This window comes from Hylaeus volcanicus, chromosome 2, assembly GCF_026283585.1.
Source record: "Hylaeus volcanicus isolate JK05 chromosome 2, UHH_iyHylVolc1.0_haploid, whole genome shotgun sequence".
Classification (NCBI taxonomy): Eukaryota; Metazoa; Arthropoda; class Insecta; order Hymenoptera; family Colletidae; genus Hylaeus; species Hylaeus volcanicus.
In genome coordinates this window covers 9,237,924-9,258,264 of record NC_071977.1, presented here as the reverse complement: position 1 = coordinate 9,258,264, position 20,341 = coordinate 9,237,924, and the positions used below count along the sequence as shown (strand labels likewise).

Below are 20,341 nucleotides of genomic sequence, written 5' to 3'. Positions count from 1 at the left end.
AATACCTCTTTATTGGATATAACACGTCCAACTCGCCTAACTCAATGTTTCGACAGTGGCATAAGGTTACTTACAGAAATGTATCAGACGCGTATAACCTGTTTCGAGTACTTAATCCTTTGCATCAATGTACTTCGAAGTAACCTGATCGTTACTGTTGTAAAGTAGAATTTGTATTTAGCCCCTTACTGTTTATATCCGAACCATACAGCGCGTATGCGAGAGGATGATTCGAATGTATGCCAGTTAGCTTTGTATTACCGTGAAAGCAAGAGTACTAAGTGTTGCTGTACATTACGCTGAGCCTGAACTCATAAATTAATAAATGTCTAATAAATGTATCGATTAATCCATAAATTGTGTACCTTTTTCTGGCCTGAAATTTATTCCTCCAACTCATTTGTGAAATGATGTGCCAAACTACTGTTTAACAATGGTTACTATTCTATTTCTTACCTCATCCCCCGTGGAGGAAACGAACACGTTCGACCACGAGGTCCCAGATTAATTCGCATTCGTAGGCAAAAAGGAAACGGTATGCCCGTTTGTGCTTGGCGACAGCTTGAATTTCGATCGAAGCCGAGGGTCCAGGAGCAGACGTATTGTTTTCTGCGCCAGCTTTCTCCGAAATTTATCTTCGTGAAAGTTTCCTGGCGCCCCTTCTCCGTGCATTCGAAGAGTTCCCGGATCTCTCGAGATTTCAAACACAGCGGAGCACGTAGCCCAGAACATTTACCGAAGACTCGAGGCTCCATCTCATCTTTGGATAAACGAACTCGACGCACAAGTGGGTTTCGAATCCGTCTGTTCTGGCCGCGGCTATATTCATGAGATCACGCGTGCCTTTCTTCCACTGGCGGGTAGAGAACTGCTGGGAGGGATCTCAGCCGAAAATAATCAATCGAACGGACGTGGAAACCGACGCGGAATCTTTCACTTGTGACAAGTGACAGTGTCAGGTAGATTTTTTATTTGATCTTCTAAAATGTCTGGTCCAAAAAGAAACAAAATTTTTGTGTTTTGATAAGCGAAGTGATTTTTTAATAACAGGCAAACTGGAAAATTTGTTTGTCGAGTATGATTATGAATAAATTCTACCTGTCGCTGTCACGTGATCAGCGCTATGTGAACTTGATATAATATTTATCAAAAATGGCAAACAAATTCCACCCTATGTGGGGGGTTGTTTCGACATGGTCGCGCCGTATTTTCTTTCAATTTGCACGCATGGCTAAGCGCGATTCAAATATATCGCTGTCATGTCTGGTTCTCGGTCGTGAGCGTGAAATAAAAATATGTCGAACGAAAAGAAACGTACCAGGGATTCTCAATGGGAACCATATGGTCATCCGGTATAACCTACTAGTACTTCTCACGTATCGTGTGTGGAAGATGTAAAAAGGAGAAGCCACAACTATCGAGTGGGTTACAACAAATTATTTGAATGCAAAAATGACGAAACCTTTTCGAGTTCACTACTTAATGTAAATGGAGAACCACTGCCATAGGCGATCCTATATCCTAAACCCAGTCTGCCGCTTGTCAAACACGTACCCGCGTTATTTTTGGCTCCGTTTACCAGTTTCCTCGAACGTCAGTCCCGAGAAAAGTGGTCTTTCGTTTGCATTTACGTTCTCCACGATAAATCGATCCTTAACCTTTTATTTCCCCCGACAATCCCTTCTTATCAGCCTCTGGCAGGAGTGAAAAGCCCCGTCCACGACGGCGCAGTCCTCTTCGCGTTCGAGTGTACGTTTGGCAAATGAAATTTTCCTTCAGGTTGACATAGTTGTATATCTATTACGAAGACGCGATAAAGTGGAGATAGGTGAAGTGTTTGAGGGTCTATTGCGGTTGCCTGGGAAAACTATCGACTCCACTGCGGCAGGGAACGCTGATTCTTATCTGATCGCAACCCTTAACAGTCACAACACCCTGGCTTAAGATATGTGCTACCATACTTGGAATGGAAAATAGTCTGATAGAGAAAGCAGACGTAGTTTGTGGTGTTAAAGCTTACTGGACACAGTGGGTGCTTCTATGTAGAAGTGAAAGGAATTTTAAAGTTAACAATAAATGATTCGTACTCCAAAATTTTAAGTAACAGAATATAAGTTGTAGTGTGAAAGAACATTCTTTTATAACACCTCTGTGACATCCCTCAAACCATATATTTTTATTTACTACATACACATTTGAGAATTGAATAATTTTTTATCAATAAAGAAAACTGTGATACATAATAATAAATACCATCTTTTGATAACTCACCATAAACACGAGTAAATAATACTGATCACCAGGCATCCTTCCCCGACAGCCTCGTAAAATCCGCCAAGAACTGCCGCTGGTAAAAGTAACCTAAACAAATCGCAGTGTCCTATTTCCCTCGACGGAACGATACAAGGAAATGAAAGAATAAATTCTTCGCACGTTCTTTGGTAGCGCGAGAGCAATGGGGTGACGTCAATGTTCGCAGGGCGAAACTAAACGGGGCAGGCGACGACTACAGCAAAGGTAGTGCATATTTAAGAAAGGGTGCAGCCGTGAGACGGTCGCAGGAAAAGTGGCGCGGGATGTTAAACACACCTGCGCATCGAAAGTTCGTCATGAATAATTCCGTTTGATTCCTTTAACGCGGTCGCGTGGAACTTCCGTCAGTTTCCCGTTCAACGATAATTGACTTTGCGTCTCACAGAGTCTATTTATTTGCACGCCTTCCGGGCTCCACGGTTTTATACTTCCTGTAGAGCGGTGGTCACGGTATGGGGAGGGCTGGCGAGAAGGGAGGATGAAGGATCGAACCGCGTTCTAAACGGATCCGAGAGCTGCAAAGACGGAGAAAACAAGGGGAGTCGGTGCCGAAGTTTAAATTGCGAGCAAGGATCGAGTTGAGGCTTAAATGGCTAATTGATCCAGAAATTAAATCACCCTCTCTCGTTTACGCTTGCCGACGCGACGCCTCGAATTCGAAACGACGAAACACCGCTGCGATACAAGATTGCTAATTATACGATTTAATATTCGCTCCGTGGATGATTATAGTCGAATAAATCAGTTGTCGGGTTCCTGGAAACGACCTGCAACTGGATGAGGCTCGTTACTAGTCAGACAATGCAAAGTACATATATTCGACATAGTCTCGACTACCTATGCATTACAGATAATGTTTGGCTTTGGAATAATAAGAAAATGAAAGTCAAGTAAAATAATTTAATATACTATTTATCTTTCTTCCCAATTCGAATCTTTTTATTCGATATTTTTCAATTTTTGCATTATTTGAAGACGTTTCTGTTAATGAATATATTATAATATATTCATTAATTAAAAGCCCAAAGCTTAGCCAGTGTATCTATAATTTTGTTGTCTATAGAACGAGAATGATTTCAGATCGTATGATTATTGCAGGGTGGTCCAGCCTTCCCCGTGAACCAGACTCTGTCGAACATTTATGGCCGCAGGTCGGCCAGTCCCGATGTTCCAGACCACGTAGACGAAGTTCAGGTTCGTAAATATGTATGTAATGTGGTGTGTGAATTAATTATAACAATGCACTAACAGTACATTCAAAATAGCCAGGGTCAATTTTAAGCTTCGGCGCGCTTCCTCTATGCAGGCTAATGTTACGTCAGTGTAATTATCAGTTTCAAATATAATTACCTTCATCTGTATTGAACGCACACGATGTTATTTTAGGGTACGCCTAGAGCAATCGTAGCTATGCAGAAAACAATTTTTAATACATAATTTTTGACATTTTAACCCTAAATTTGAGACTTCTTTAAGGCACTACAAAATTTTACAAAGATTTAAAAATAATTGCATTGAATTTCTTCAAACTTTAAAGATTGTAAAAGGGCACATACATTATTTTTATCAGACCACTCCAATTTAATCGATCGACGATGCCTTGACAATACTCGACTGGCAATACAGGCACCTGTCAGATTTCTGCAGACTGCTTCAGTTCCTTCAACTGATTCCTTCCTTACCGACGAGTTTATCCCTTGTAATCCCTATGCTGACATGACTTCGAACGCTCGTCGGTAGTTTCGCGACCGCCGATAACATTCAATGACTAAACCCTGCGATGATCTCCTCCTACTTCCACCGAGGAACACCGCGACGTTTACACAAAAACAATTGCTAACAGAAATACTCCTGGCAAATTTAACAAGAGCTCGCAGTCGACGTTAATAATAATTCTCTTTTGAAGATGGGCACAAAGGAGCCATCTTTGAAATGACAAAAGCAGAAATTAATTTGTTTTGCATCAAGGGTAAACGATAATTTTCCGGGAGCCTGGTTTTCACTCCCCCGTTCCTTTTCGTTTTCTCATTTCTGTAGCGAACAGAGCGGAAAAAAGGAGATGTGCTTTATCTTGGTTCAAGATACAGCCCACCGTTGTTGTTATATCTTTCCGCCGCTTTCTTCGCGGAATTCTGCAGCGTCTTGGAAACGTGAGGAATGGAATTCGTTGGGAGACGATCGGCGACGAGACTCGTTTCATAAAATCGATAACCCCGGGGGAAATTCTTCTTCGCAAACAACCCCTGTTGTTCTCTTATTCGAGGGGTTATGTCACCTTGACGCCCAGAAACGCGGAATACCTTTACGTATTTTTTGCAACAGTAGTATATACCTTATCAAAATCATTTTTCCAGTCAATCCTTTTCTATGACCCAGAACATTTTTAAAAATTCAAACTGGCAGATTCCCTCGCGGCCAGACAATTTGTAAATCATTCCAGAAATTAGCGCGCCAGCATCATCAATGCCGTTTCGCGGCTTTCCTGCTTGCCAACCAAGTGCAGAAGCTGCGGTCTAGCCTGCTGTAATGTATTCCATTTGATTTCACCAACCTGATAAGCCTGGCAAAATTCTGCCACGCTGTTAGTTATTTAGTCTATCGCGACATCGGTTTACAAAGTGTGGGGTGACATCTGAGCGAATTGGTGAGTCTGAATGTTTACCAAATAGAATTAGTCTGTCGCGAAAGCGTGGCTTCCCAAACAAACGGTGGCAACTTTCCAAAATCACGTGGACGTTATTATTTAAACAGAGCGACCATAGTGTACTTATCAAATTTTTATTCAATTTCACAAGAATCTATTCAACAAGCTCCGTTTGCAATCATCTTATTCTTCTGTCACTTTCCTAAACAAAATTCCTATCAATTGCAAACCTTATCAGTTTGAACACGACGACAATGACACATTCGACGAAGGCTCTGAATGAGACAACCCTAACGTTTCCAGCGTGTAGATTATAAATAACTCCCAATATAACTCGACGCGATCGTGTGCCATTGAACCACGCGGTTGCCGTTTTCGCGGCGCGAAGTTTAATTAAGCGGCCGCTTAATCAGACCAGAGCGTAAATTTTCGGTTAAATTTCCGCGTGAAGACAATACCGTCGAGCATCGATCTTGAACAGCGTGACATCTCCATTGTCTGAGAATATTTATAACGCACAGATTTGTTAGCTTTCTTGTATGAATCGCGAGCCACATCGAGCGGGCTATTTCGAACCGTGTGTCAGGAAAATATGAAAACGATTCTGTACCTTCTGTCAGGCATTGAATAGCATTCTCTGAAGAGCTAGCGTTTCAGCCAGTTTCCAAAGCCATATGAACAAGCATAATGAATTGCGAAATTAGAAGAGGATCGTAAAATTAAAATTCGTTCTCGTGTGACTGATCGTTATTGTATTCGTTTGACTTTTTCGATTCCCCAATAATTAATTACGTTTGTCTGCAAAGAATTCCACCCTGAAAACGTTCCATTAGATAAATCTCCCTAGGTTGAAGTGATTAATGTTTCTGTCGCCACGTAACCGCGCTTACACGGAGCACGTGCGAAAATATGCTTGTTTACGAGTTTAAAGGCGATCGTTCGATCGCCGCGCGTTGGCCAAACAGCATCGCGGCGTTGGATGAGGAGAAACGTGTCGGAATTAGACCACGACGCCTTGGTAGGAGCGACGGAACGTGGCAACCACCAACGTCGAGACGTTCTTACGACAGTACCGACGCCGACGTCCATCCCTCCGAGGTAGAAACTCGAACTCTCCTCGAAACTTGTGCTCGTGACTACGCGTCTGCGTCCCTGATAACCAGAGATGACCAAAATTCTTATCTAGATAACAATTTTGAACAACGAGCATGATTTGAGTAGCTCTATACCTGTTAAAGAAAAATTGAAACTTGAATTACAAATAAAAAAGAATCGAATGATCAAATAAAAGTCTAACTGTTAGTAAATCATTATTGAGTTTGTTATTCTGATTAAATTTTGGTCACCTCAGTTATAAAAAAATTTGTGTCGAGTGCTTTTTCCGTGTTTTCGACTTTCTCAATCCTGAAAATGCAAATACTGTAGTAAATTGTAAATGGCAACCAGTGATAGAATGTTTAATTGCATAGTGTCCTGTGGCGTTTAAAGTTTGATTTTTAGTGATTCGAGTGAGAATTTCTTCGATTAGAGCCAAGAAAGCTTTCATTCGCCAGAGTCGTTTCTCGAGGGTGGAGGAAGATCGATGAAACGGGAACACGTGGATCGCAGTGCTGGGGATGAAAAAGAGGATCTGTTAGTTGACACGAATAAGTCGACCTTGCCAAACTCTTCCGTTGTTCTCGGAAGAGCGTCGTCAAATCGAGTGCTTGAGAGGCTCTAGCTGTAGATAAAACGAGCGCCAACGAAACGGACCTTTGAAGCCTTGGGACGTGGAAATAATATATAGAAGCCGAAACTGCGAGGGTCAACGTCCCTTTTATACAAGGAAATCTCGTTTTTCTTTTAAACAACTTTTTCTGATCAAATCAAATTTATTAACAAAATTATTTCGTTACTTCATCAGATTTCCACCTACCTAATGAAATTCTATTCAAATCGAAACCTATCACGTGGTCTTCTCCCCAAAACCAATCTTCACAGCTGTCGAAAGCCAGAGACGTTTGCTTCACGCGTAAAAATACTTGAACAGATGGGTGCTCTCGTGGTGAGTCGTGATTTCAACGTGAGAAAGGTCTTTTAAGGTGGAATAACAAAGAAAATACGGCCAGCAGTGTTCCAAACACGTAACGCGTTTCTAGTCGGACCTATATTGCCCGCGTCCATGGTTCGCTGGTAAACAATTTCCACGGGTGGTGTGTTGATGTTCTTGGAAATGCATAAACGGTTTCAACCGCTTTGAAGTTTGCCTTCTTCCACGCGCGAAAACCCCATTAAACGTGAACAACGAGCACCAGCATTGTCTTCTTTTGGGCGACGTTTAAAAATAGCATCGCGGGAAAACACAGGAGGACCAATTTTCCCGCGAACAGGAGAATTTCTCGTGGATAAGGGGGCGAGAAGAAGGGTGGCACACACGTCGTTGAATCCATGGAATGGGAAACATTTTTCTTCCATTAGCGTCAACCTATAGACGTTCGCTTCCGCCCCTCTGTCTTCGAATTTCATTTCTCACTTCTTTATCTAGCGTGAAACATTCCGTGGGATCGTTAGAGGAATTGCCAGCGCTGTTCGCTACTTCAGCGAAAGAGTTTCTTCCTTTTTATGGGAGCTCTTTTATTATCTGCGGGGGCGCCCCCCCCCCGCTAGCAATGACGATACGGGGTCGCAAGTTTCTCGACTTCGATCGGAGGGTAGCATCGATTGACTTGGTCTTTGTGCGTTCGTTCTTCCTTCTTCGCGACTCTTGGTATGGGAAAGTGGAATTGAAATTTATTGCTGAAATTTGTTTAGGAAGTAGAACGAAATAGGAAGCGACAGACACTCGTTGATCAGTATTTATTTATAGTCTCAGGAAACACACACTATTTTATAACAATTAAAATTTGTTTTTCTTTGGCTAAAGTAATACAAAATAATGTATAAGCTTCTTCAATAGACATAGAGGGTACGCATTTTTATGGGATCGACTGTAGGTCTGGAATCGCTATAAATACATAAAATGCATTCTCTATCCATTACTTCTTCAACAACCAAGCTTCTTACACCCCTTTTTCTGTCGTGCACCCCAACATCGGGGGATCACCACTCCCCTTGACGTGTCGATCGGGATTTGATTGGCTCCCTCGTTCGTTTCATTCCTCATTTTCACGACTTCTCGTGAATCTCTGCACCTTGAACCAACGACTCGGCGTTGAAATTCGCGACAGAAGTCCGTCGAATAGGAAGGAAAGCTACAAGACTCGACGGACGCTGAAAATTTTAATTCTTCTTTGGCTGTACCCCGTGATAAATCTTGAAGGAAGGAAAAACCGACAGAAAAGCAATAGCGTCGAAAGAGTGCTGGCAGATTTTAACCAACGATCCAACGGGAGCCTGCGATCCAAATGTTTCCGTGCCCGTAACGGTGACTGGTAGAAAATTGCTCGATCGCATGAGACAGCTGCGAGACTCGATGATTTATTTTGTATCGGTGAAACGATTCTGTGAAGTTCGAGAGTCACGGCTGAATATTCACCCTGTAGTGTTCTTGGGGGCGTATAAACGATGAAGTAAGAAGTGGAGAGTGGAAACGCTTCTTTGTGAGTAGATTTAAAGTCGACTGAATAAATCGAAAAGGGAACTAAAAATACAAGAGGAAATTTAAATGAAAAATACTCGTTCCAAACGTGCAATCATTCTGTGAAGTTCGAAAATCATGGATATTTACTCTGCGAGATTTTTAGAGGTATATAAACGCTGAAGTATAAAGTGAGAAGCGGAAATTATTGTGCCTTTATGAGGAGAAGTTCATTTGGTGTCTCTGAACAAAGAGATGCAAAGATTCGAATTGGATTTTCTTTCGAGCAGAAGTAAAGGAAATTAACTTCTGCAGTGAAGTGTCTAAAGACAAGACGATTCAAATTTGATAAAAGTAGAAGTCTACGAAGTTGAATTATAATTCCTTTCTAACAGAAGCTAAGAAATACGATCTCACATTTAAATAAAAGATTAAATTAGAGTATTTAGCAGGTAGTTTTCCGAAATAGAGATGTCCGAGGAGTGGACGAATTCCAGTTGACATCACATTAAACTGAAAACATTTTTGCGTCGAAGCTCGTTAAAAGCAGTCGTATCGAAGTGAACGTCGAGCGCGGTTCAACGCTACGAAACAATGATCGACTGGGTGTCTATCGTGCGTCATTCACGACGTCGGTTCAGCGATTATATGTACGGTGTGCCCGTAAAAGTACGCAGACGAAGAACAAAGAGACCCTGTCAATCCGTACACCACGGTAACCGTAACGCTCTCGCGCATGATTCGAAACGCTGGAACGATGTTTGCGGATGCTGCTGGAATCATGTGAGTTCAAATAAAATTTTCTGCAAAAATAGGAAAGTTATCTTGTATAAGGAACAGATCCTAAGAATTTTTAACCATTATTATGTATTTATTCTAATGCTCCCCTACGGGTTGCGTAGCCTCCACTTCCACTTACAAGAATATTGCTTAATCTATCCTTATTCTATCCTTAACATTATTAACGGAAAAAGGATAGAACGCAATGGTTAGTTTTCAACCAATATTATTACTAAAAATTCGATTAATGCATGAATGGACATATAACAAAATCTAACATCACGTGGTAGCGAATAATTCATAGAAATGCAGAAAAGGGACACCGTTAATACGGTTTCCCCTATTTCCAACCGAAATCGAGTCATCGTTTCGGTATTTATGCGTTTAAAACGCCTCGAAATTCGGCGCGGGGCTTTCAGCTAAATTCGTTTGAAAAGCAGGAAGCCGATGTTTATTTATACGAGCCGGCTGCCGAACGTAGATCAACGTGTAGTTCATTTACCGACACGATTGCGTTAAAGCGATGGAAAATTGACTGGTTGGAAAATTGAGCTCCAAGTACCATCGATTTATTTCTTTTTATTGCGCCGTTTGGAGAGAAAAATAGGTATCCGTGGCTGCGAAGTTAGACTGCTAAATAATGCTGAATTTTATGTGAATGAACCAAAATCCATTTCTGGAATTTCCAAGTTGAGCTTCTGTGTTTGGATTCATAGTTATTGATGACATGTACTCTTTAACAAAATTTTGTTCTCTCGTTCTCAACGCGAGAACTGTAGCGAGGTCGAACAGGATATTCTGGGTGGTCAGTCCACAACGGTCAACGTAAGGACGTAACACAAAACTCTAAAATTAGGCTTACGTTGTGAATAGCACCTATACAAATGTAGTTAGGCTGTGCTAAAACATTCTTGGAAACCTCCAAACGTTTTCATATGCTGACATAATACACGACTAAAATAGTATAGAAGTAGCAGTAAATTTTATTCAAAGATCCCATTATTTATTTTCATTTTATAAATTTAACAGTGAATTGAGTGACAGTGAGACGTGTTTCACTGTATGTACAATATGTCAAAAACCTAAATTGGGAATTTTCCAAGTTTTCAAGTGTGTGCTCCATCAGGAAGAATCATTTTGTAATTTTGTAGTGTATGGTATCTTGAAACAATTTTGTTCATTATTAATTTGAACATGAAGGAATGTAGAATGGGCCTCGACAAAGGAGTTCAAAGAGGCAATTATTATAACTATACTGTCATCAAATGAAGCTTAGAGAGCGACGTTAGGAGCGTTTACGGTCAAAGACGCGCGTGTTCGCTTGAAACGAAAAGGTTTCGGTAAACGTTCTCCGCGATCATCGACGCGGCACAGTCCCCTTAAAGAATACGTCGTACCTGGAAGCCCCTCGCGGCCGCGATAATGAAATGAAATCCGGGATTCAGGGGGATTATCCTATGAAAGTCGGAGCGTCGCCGATATCGAAACCTGATGCGACGAGTGTGTCACTCGCAGCCGGGGGCAGCCAGTCGAAACCGCGCCGAACGCTCGTGTACATCCCCCGTATGCATTACATCCCTCTTTTATCGATTTCTTCTGGTTCGTCGACGACACACGCAGTGATGATCTTTCTAAACGTGCCCAAAATCGGACCGTGCGAGGTCTGCCTCTTCAAGGCGCGAACGGAGACGGAAGAACAAAAACGCGTCGAGTTTCACGCGAGACGTCCTATCAAGTTGACGAGGGTAGTTACGTAATATTGTTTGTTATTCAAATGATGGTTTTAACCCTTCGAGCAATGAGTTTTGAGATGGTCAGTTGGTCTGGAGTGAATTTTATCATACATGTGCACGGTTTTTAAAATTGAGTTAGAAGTTCAGGTTATTGTGTTGATAGGCATTTTTATAGGCACTTTTGTTAGTGGTGGATGTGGTGACCGAGTTGAGAGGAGTTAGGGAAATTTGATACTCTTAAGAGCGAATTTATTCATTACTGAAAATCGACTTTGAATTTCAGAAAACGCGGTATACTGGCAGAGGCGTGGAGGAGCAGTTGCCACCCCCGCCATTGCCACCCCAGCTGAAGGAGGCAGGACAGCTGGACGGAGTTCCTAGACCAAATTCAGTCGATCGTATTCTTCATCCTGATGGTAGCCAGCACATTCTGACTAGTCATGAGACGCTCAATAAGGTAAGACTTGAGATTTTCTTGATTTCACTTATTGTTGAAAGTTCAATATGGTTTCTACGGCTTAAAATATTTAAACGAAACATTCAATAGAAGCTCTAAGTAGATTACTTTTAGTTCTTTAATATCCAGTTCACTAGAAAAAGACCTAGTACAATATAGATAATGATTCTACGACTGAAAACCATATTGAACAAACTTTTACGTCGCTCATTATATTCATAACCAAATGGTATTGATTAATACATGAGATTCTGCTTCCTAATGGCCTGCAACGTTCGAAGTGAATTTCATTACAGATAGGGAAACATTTAAATTGCAAATATGGTGAATAATATAAATTGTAAATAATTCAACGCGTAATTATAATTATATGAATATTGTGATTGAAAGAACAATGGTGAATTGTAAGTGACAAGAAGTACTTGTATAATGAGATTGAGTGTAGTCATTGCAAGGAACTTTTCTATTTGAAAGGGATAATTAGACTAATTAATGATGGGAACTTTTCTACACGAACTTGTTGACAAGTCCACACCTGACCACGTGTGTAGAGTTGACGCATGCTCACGAGGCCTCCGAGCGTTCGCCATCTGTTCCATCCCCTTACAAACGCAACGAAAAATCAATGAGAAACTCTCCGCAAGGTTCTCTGCTGTGCTGTCATTACCGACTGCTGCGAATTAAGTTGGTTATCGATCTCCATTTGGGAATATATTACGCTCGGTACAATTAGTACAAGAAATATTTTAACTTTTCAATACAACAACGTCGAATATTCTTCTTTTTCATACCAAATATTTACAACCTCTACATGACTGTTACCGATGGGTTTCAACCCTTAAGACTGATCTGGCGCCACCCCGCGAGAGATGGCGTGCACAGAGCACCAGTTTCTGCGACTAGTGGCTCGATGGCGCCTCCCTCGTGCCACTGATAAGGGAGCCTGCTGCATTATCTTGTGAACGTCCCAAGGAGCACGTGGACGATGCAGTCCTGCCGCGGCTTCGCACCTCGTCGCCATCTGAGTCGAAACTCGAACCGTGTGCTCGATCGAACCGCGAGTGCGTCGATTCGAAGAATGTCCATCAGAAATCGAGCTCAACCGGACCTTCTCTCGTTAACGAGACGCGAGAGACAGCCTTGGCCAGCGTGACAAATTGAAACACGTTATTGATCTTTTCTCGAGACGACCGACTTGGCGTGAATAGTGCAAACGCAATAGTTTTACGTCGTGATCAATGACGCGTCGAGACGCAAGTATATAGACGCATTCGATGATTTGTCGTTGACTGAAACGCGTGACTCCACGCCAAACTGGTTTTTTAACTCTCTGTTGCACCGTGTATTCAATTAGGGGTCGAAAAAATTCTTGTAAATAAATTCGGAGGGATTCTCGTCAATTTTTATTATTTGTTTACCAGGGTTGCTCAACTAAAAAAACTGCATATTTGTTCTAGATACTTCTAATAATTCGACAGATTCAGTCGAATGTTAATCGATTCATAAATATATGTGCAAGTAACCAAGAAATAATTTCACCTTCCAATTGAATTTAAAATGTTATTTATGAAAGCAAAATAAAATCCATGCCAAAGAGGGTTATCTCATCATATTTCTTCGGAGCACTTTTCCACTGGGAAAAAGGGTCTCGCCTGGCACCATACGAGTGATAAATTCCAGCAGTTACAAATTCGAAGGAGGTCAGTTTTCTTTTCACAGAAGTTGGTATCGTGACAAATGTTGCGGAGTGATTCACCAGCCGTTGGAGAATTATCGAAGTGAATCCTGAATGGATATCTCTGCCAGCTATCGTAACGCAGCAATTGAGATTTCGCGTGGTTTGTTTTCATAGAGGGAGTATAATCGATTGCCGGTGAATTGGAGTAAGAGAACAGGGAGCGCGTTTATGTTTACTTCTTTGGGCGGCTTGTATATTTTCTGTGCGTGTTTCTACCGGTATACAATGTTGCGAAATTTCACCTTCTGGGATGATATCGTTGCCATTTTCCATTTACTTAATTTAAAGTCTGCTATTTATAGTCTTGGCTGATGTTTTATACTGCATCGCATTATTATTATTTGTTATGGATTTTGATTGAATGATCAGTATTTTTAATTCAGACAGGTGTGAAGCTTCTATAAACTCAAGAACAAATAGAAAAGACTCAAATTACCTATTCATATAGGCTTAAAACCAAACCGAACAAAACAGATGTTAGCACAATGATAACAATACAAAATACAAAAAACTTTAAAAATATAACATTCAATTCAAGAATCACAAGATTTTATACATTGCTACTGTAAACCTAACAACATTAAAAGCTGGTATATGTCATTTTCAAGGTTTATTTGCGTGGCAAATTAACTGTGCATATACTCTGCATGCTTCCCTTTGTAAAATTCGACTTAAAACTTTTCGTCGTGCGAAAGGAGAGAAGTGCACTCCGGCTCATCTGATTCGACGTCTGCATTACTCGAAGAACGAAACGCATTATCGCATTTCGCTACACATTGTTCGCTTTCATCGTTCAAGTTATACACCGGGGACGGAATACCAACGACGGTACGTTTCCCGGAGCATTATAATAATTTTCTCACTGTGACACGGGACGTATTTCTCGCGTTGGATATTCTCCTTCTGGCCGACTTCACCTTTTCTTCCTCCGTTTCTCTCTGGTGATTTATCACAACGTTTTTACCTTCCAACGTGGAATCAAGCTTCAGCTGTACGGGGTCTCTACGTCAACCGTGGCTGAGGAATTTTTATGACCGACCTGCGACGAGAAAAACCGGGAAAAATCGTCGCTACGTTAGAGAAAGGTGACTGCTTCGTTCGATGTCGTGTCGCTTCTTGGCACTGATAGTGGCGCGTATAAAAAGACGTCGGTTCGGTTTTTATTGGATTGGTAAACCTCGTACGAGTAGAATTATCTGTTTCACTATCGATGCCAAGTCGCGACGCGATTTATTAGTTTATCTTAAGTTCATTGCGAAGTCACAGTATCATGTTTGAATTAGAATCGGATGAGAAGACTTTTTCCTTGAAAACGATTCACGACACGTGAAATGAGCATGTTAGGTACCATAGAAACGTTTCTTTTCGCCAGGATACAATAAAAGGTTCACGGACACGCCATTAGCCCCGGTGCTCTTCTGCTTGACCCACTTGTTAAATCAGAAAGTAATTCGCCCGATAACCCCTAAATGGATCCTGTTATCAATACTCCCGAGTACACCCGGGGGCAGATTGCGCGCCTAGTTTCAGTTGTCTAACATCCCTTAAGTTCGGGGGCAGGGGAGAGAGGGAGAAATCGAGGCGAAGCTCTCGCCAGCTGATGGAATGGACTTAGGAAGATTCAGGTGGAAGGGGATTCGGTCCAATCGAACAGTCTTCGGGCACTCTCCATTTCTCCTCCGCGATTCGGCTAGGCGTGTGCTCTTTAAGGTGACCCAGATCGGGTCTAGTGCCATTTTATTTCCCACAGTATCTCGTTCTATGCGATTCCATTGTTAGCGAACCGCGAGAGCATTGTTCTTTTTCAACGTAGCCACGCTGACACTGAATTTTCTGTTTGTCTTTTGCACTCCAAGAATTCTTTATTATACAAGCGACTTCGAAGCAATTTTGTGGGGGTGTCTTGTGAAGATTAAGAGCGTTCTTATTCTTACGAAATATCGATAAATGTTTGTAACTATTTTGAAAAACACGAAATTATCTTCAGAAATATTTCACGAATCTCACAGCTACTTATTGTAATGTTTCTTTCGATCCTTGTCGAGTTTTATTGCCAATGGGGTGGGTTGTAATTTATGATTTAATAAATCAGCCGCACAGGAAGCGTCTAATTAACCATAAATCTTTGTCGTTATCACCGAGCAATTAGCGAAATTACACGCGAGTACGTAGTCGTGGCTCGGTCTATAAAACATACTAATTGAAGAGGTAGATTCCCTGCACGCGAGACTAGCTCGCGTCGGATTCGGTTGGACCGTTTAATCGGCTCCTGATAAACCGTGTCGCCTATCTGATGACAACTCAGCGTTTATTAAAAGTTCATTCCTTTTATAATAAAAACTCCACAGGTCAATTTTCATTCGCAATATTCTCCTGATTCGATCGCGTTTTCATCGGCTAACGAATCGTTTCGTTTTATCGGAAAATTCGAGTGTCCGCAATTTAATTGGGGAGGGCGGTACGCAACGTTTTGACTTCTAATCTAATCACGAGCTGCTCGGTTCACGAATTACCATCGTACCGGCAACAAGCCTCGAGTTGGCTTCCTGGATGAAATCTACGACGCAAACGTGACTACGGGCGTACCGACGATACCTTCTAAAGCTTCTGTTTCGTCTATAGTTATCGCAGATCAATCGGGCTTTCATGGGTCTTCGAAGTTCTGCTCTTAGCTCTTTATCCGTTTACATGAACGACTGGTTGCGTCTTTATTGGCGCGGATATATCAGATAATTAGTGATGAAATCATGTTCTAGTTTCTGTCTATCCTCTCACATTTTTTTAAAACTATGGCTAAATTGCCTCTACTTATCCACTTAATTGCTCGACTATTAATATCCATTGCTGTAGATTGTGCCACTGAAGAATACTATACAGCTTTAATTATAAATATAAAGCTTTCTATTAAACAAGTCACTCTTCATTACTGTCTACAGACACATTTTCAAATTATCGGAATCCTGCCTGAATAAATTCCATCTGGTTAGAAATAAAATATAAATTTACCAATTCGATCAATCAAATACAAGTTCATTCAGAATATAAGTAAATCACGTTGGCCTGTCTTCGGCTATTCCAGACATAAATACTCCTTTAAAGGTTGAATTTACGTTCCCTTATCGTGACCCAGAAGAATCAATCGAAAGTCCGTGAGGTTCCGCAGTCGGGTGATTCGCGACACGCGTGATTCGTGCAGGAATAACCAGGAAGCCGAGTGGGTGTACCAGTCCGATATCGTGATACGAACGCGCTTAAACCACGTTCGCCGCACTACTTTGTGCCTCACGAGTGACTTTCTGGCGTGACTCGCAAGAAACGACCGTGCGCCTTTCTCGCGTACCCTCTTGCGAGAGCTTTGCCCTCTTCGATGAAACATCACGCGATGAACTTTCTTCTCGGAGGAATATATTCATCGTTTGCGAGACTTCAGGTCTCGCGAAACCATTGCACGCTTACCGCCAGCCATTTCTACGATATTCTCTTGTGCATTTTCTAAAATATTTTTCTAATTTTTGTCAATACAGTGCACTTGGTCCTCTATAAGAGGTTTTGTAAATATAGTTTAAAGGGCATATTGATCATTCAACCCTCTATTGCATATTTTGTCCTCCTCGGGGGCTTTTAAAAATATGGCATAGAGACCCTAATAATTATCCAACCCTTCATTGCATGAGACCAATTGAGAACCCAAGCAGTACCTTTGTAGTTTGCTGGAAAAGTTTTAAACAACAATACCGAAATTAATTTATGTCATTTCAATTACTGTATTGACTATTTCACTATTTTTAAACTGTAAAATAATAATAGGATAGTTTATAATTCAAGAATGAGAAAGAAGTAAGATCACAATCACTCTGCTAGCTCTCGCATAAATTCAAAGCAAAATTCACCCCCCAATACTCGATATTAAACAACCTCGTCTGAAACCGAAGCCAGTCAAAGCAAAAGCAAAATAGAAGTCCGAGAAACTGGCGAGCATTCATCGCGAGTCCCGCTTTGAAATTACGGCCTCTGTCTGACTCTAACCGTCCGTGACTACTGAGATTCAGCCTCGGGTAGTAACCATCATCTTTACTCTACTTCTCGCGCAAATTTTTAAACAAGACTTACACAGTCTCGTTTAACGAATTCCCCGCTCGTTACTCTTCGTTCGCCATGCTTAATGCGGCCCGCGGGGAAGCGGGCAAAGTCCGAGAGAAGACAACGGGTAAACTTTTATCGCGCTGGTATTGTTGCGCGAATATCTTTCAAACGGACGGCTGTCTGTCGCACACACCTTTTTCATTTATTTTTCGTGAAAGATTCCGAGCCGAGTGCCGCGGAACTTTTTCCCCTTTCATTTCTCGGGAAAAGCTTCTTACCGTGAACGTAGAATTTCTCGCTCGTTACGCTCCCGTTCGACGGTGCATTACGGTAATGCGCGGGCAAAACGTCGAAACGCAAAGATCCCGTAAACTGCTGTCGTTCCATTGACAGTATTCTGCGAGGAACTTGCCGCTGAGACTCGAGACGCTTCCACGAGCCTGGAAACTACGTTGAAGGAAAAAGCAATCGAGATATCTTGCTCGATAATCGGGGTGCGTGAGGTTTCAACGTTGAACATTGCAGCAACGCAAACTCATTTTATTTTTAACCTTTATCATTATTTCATTGATGCATTTAAATCAGAGAAGTCGTCTATACTAAACTGATATTCTATTACGAATCTTTCAACTGCGATCATGCCGAAAATAATAGTCGTTTGATTCATTTTTTTCAGCGAAATACTTCGTATTTTCGACACTGGCATCGTGTATTTTAACGTTTTGAGGTTTTGGAGTGGAGAAATAATAATTCTTTTGAATAATAGGATTGAGAATTGAAGATACAAATAAAATTGAAGCCAAAATAAAATCTGCAAACTCGGTTAATTATGTCAAAGTTGTGACTTTCAACTTGCTACCGAGATACACCTCAGGACTATATTCTCACGCGTTTATAACCTCGAATGACATTCTGGTACACGTCGTTAATTTTGTCATAAAAGCGGCCGTAAACTGGCAGAGCAAAAAGCATAGCACTTCGTTTTAAGACACAAAGTTGGCCTCGAGATCTCTTTAATGCTCCCACCTATAAAACGGTCGTTTCAACAGCATGACATCCTCCATCGAGTCAAACGACTCTATACTAACAGTTCTCACGTATATTCTATATTCAAACTTGGCAGGCAATAGCATAAGTTACTTTATAGGATTTTCCTCGAATTGCACTTGCATTTTATACATATTTATCCCACTTTCTGTTTTACATATCCACGCTTCAAAAATCATTTACATCACAGATCACGTCAATGTAACGGTGCGCATTAGTCTCGATTTTGTATCGTAAAGACTACGTATCATTTGGATAGATTTTAATACCAGTAAAAAAAAAACGTTTATCTGTGGTTGTCGTATAAATAGAACACAGGTACTCGCTGGATTAACACATACACACACGTCCATTCAATGCATATTCCCTGGTTTTCCCGAGTTTTCCGCGAATTTTTCGTCCAGTTTATTTATGAACCCTTCAACTGCGATCATGCCGAAAATAATAGTCGTGCGATTCATTTTTCAGCGACAACGTCATCGGATAAAAACGCGCTAGACGAGGGAGTTGGCGATAGTTGGAACGAACAAATGGGATTTCCAGCTCGTCGTTTGATAACAGATAAACTACCTTGATACCCGATTGTATGAGGTGCTAGTGGGGGGAGGGGGGTAAGTCCAAGGGAACTCGTGCGTGAAAGGCAAGGCACAGACGCGATCGAATCGTAAACGACGCGAGCGCTTCGGGTAGAGCTCGCGAGCCGCGATAAAGTACCACTGGTGAACGGTTGATTTTATTCGCGTGAATTTCCCTTTCCCTGGAAGAAATATCGACTAGAAACCACGCGTTCCGACTGGAAGGTATTAAATACTGCGCGATGGAACGGCTCTCATTGTTCGTGACCCGTCCCCGCGGAGATGCTTTTAATTAAACCTCGCGCGGCTCTTTTTTATTTACAGCTTTCGAAAGTGCTGCAGACGCTGCGTCAGGGTCCGGTTATCGATTAGAACTGCGCGACGGATACAATTTTCCTTCTTTTTTTCTTTTTTTTCTACTCCCCAGTCCGGGATAACCGTCGATGCGAGCCTCTTCCCGCTGATAACGACGGTGCATTGTCTTGCGTTATCGATCGGACGCATTCATCAGCTCGACGAAGACTTTTAAGTAATTGTTTATCGTCTGGTTGTCGTCAGTGGCTATTATCCGCAATGGACAACGCGGAATTCTCCACGTTACTTTGTTGCGCCACAGCGTTCTCGGAAATCGGATTTTCGATACTGGCAACGCGTATTTTAACGTTTTGAGATTTTTGGGTGAAAATTGAAAAACTCCCGATACCCTTTGTCGCTTCAAAATAATAATTCTTCCCTTAAAATCAACTCCTCACACCTCCAACCTACCATCCACGCTCGTCAAACCATATACACCAAAACAAAACAAATTCCAACTCTCCTTCTCGCTAAAAACCTTGCTCCACCATCCCCTCTAGCGATCGCTGCCAAAAACGTCCCATTGTTCGTCACGGTCCTCCGCTCGACAATACGCGTAGAAGTGCCGATAGCTTCCACAACCCTTTCAGGCCCTTGTTCGCGATCAACCCCAGAAATTCTCCCGCGGCAAGCATCGTCTGAGCCCAGGGAGCGATACACACACCGGATACGCGACGATTTCGCCCTCGAGGACCTCGAGACGCGGGCAAAGGGTCGGCGAGGGGACGGAGGGTTAAGAATTTCAAATGGGTAACGGACTAGGAGCCGCATAGGGGTTGGTCGAAGGGATCGGCGGGGTGAATGCAATTTTCACGAGGTGGCGGTACAGTTCACCCCCGGTATCGCGCGACCGGCTAACACGGCCGCGCACAAGGCTGCAACGGGGGTGGGGGATGAAAGGACGGAGCCCGCGCTGGGTAGCGGGGGTGGAGACGCAGCCAGTCACGCACACGGAGGCACACCTACGTGCACGACACGAGCGACGCTCTCAGTAGTGTGCCAAGTGCGCCCAGTGACGTAGGTCAGTGCTCGCGACTACGTCGCCCCTGCGAGCTTGCGGG

General features: G+C 42.2%; 1 protein-coding gene across 17 annotated transcripts in view; it reads left to right on the top strand.

Annotated features, from left to right (window-relative positions):
• Nucleotides 1–20,341, top strand: part of LOC128872909 (disks large homolog 4) — a 393,187-nt gene that overhangs the window by 162,999 nt on the left and 209,847 nt on the right. For 14 of the 17 annotated variants that reach the window (XM_054116078.1, XM_054116077.1, XM_054116081.1 and 11 more), the window contains exons 5-6: nt 3,412–3,507; nt 11,310–11,483. In XM_054116078.1, the coding sequence (XP_053972053.1) occupies nt 3,412–3,507; nt 11,310–11,483 (270 nt within the window). Of the gene's footprint in view, nt 1–3,411; nt 3,508–9,092; nt 9,297–10,861; nt 11,039–11,309; nt 11,484–20,341 lie in introns of those variants that run through there. The other 3 variants (XM_054116092.1, XM_054116093.1, XM_054116084.1) reach the window with 3 other exon arrangements.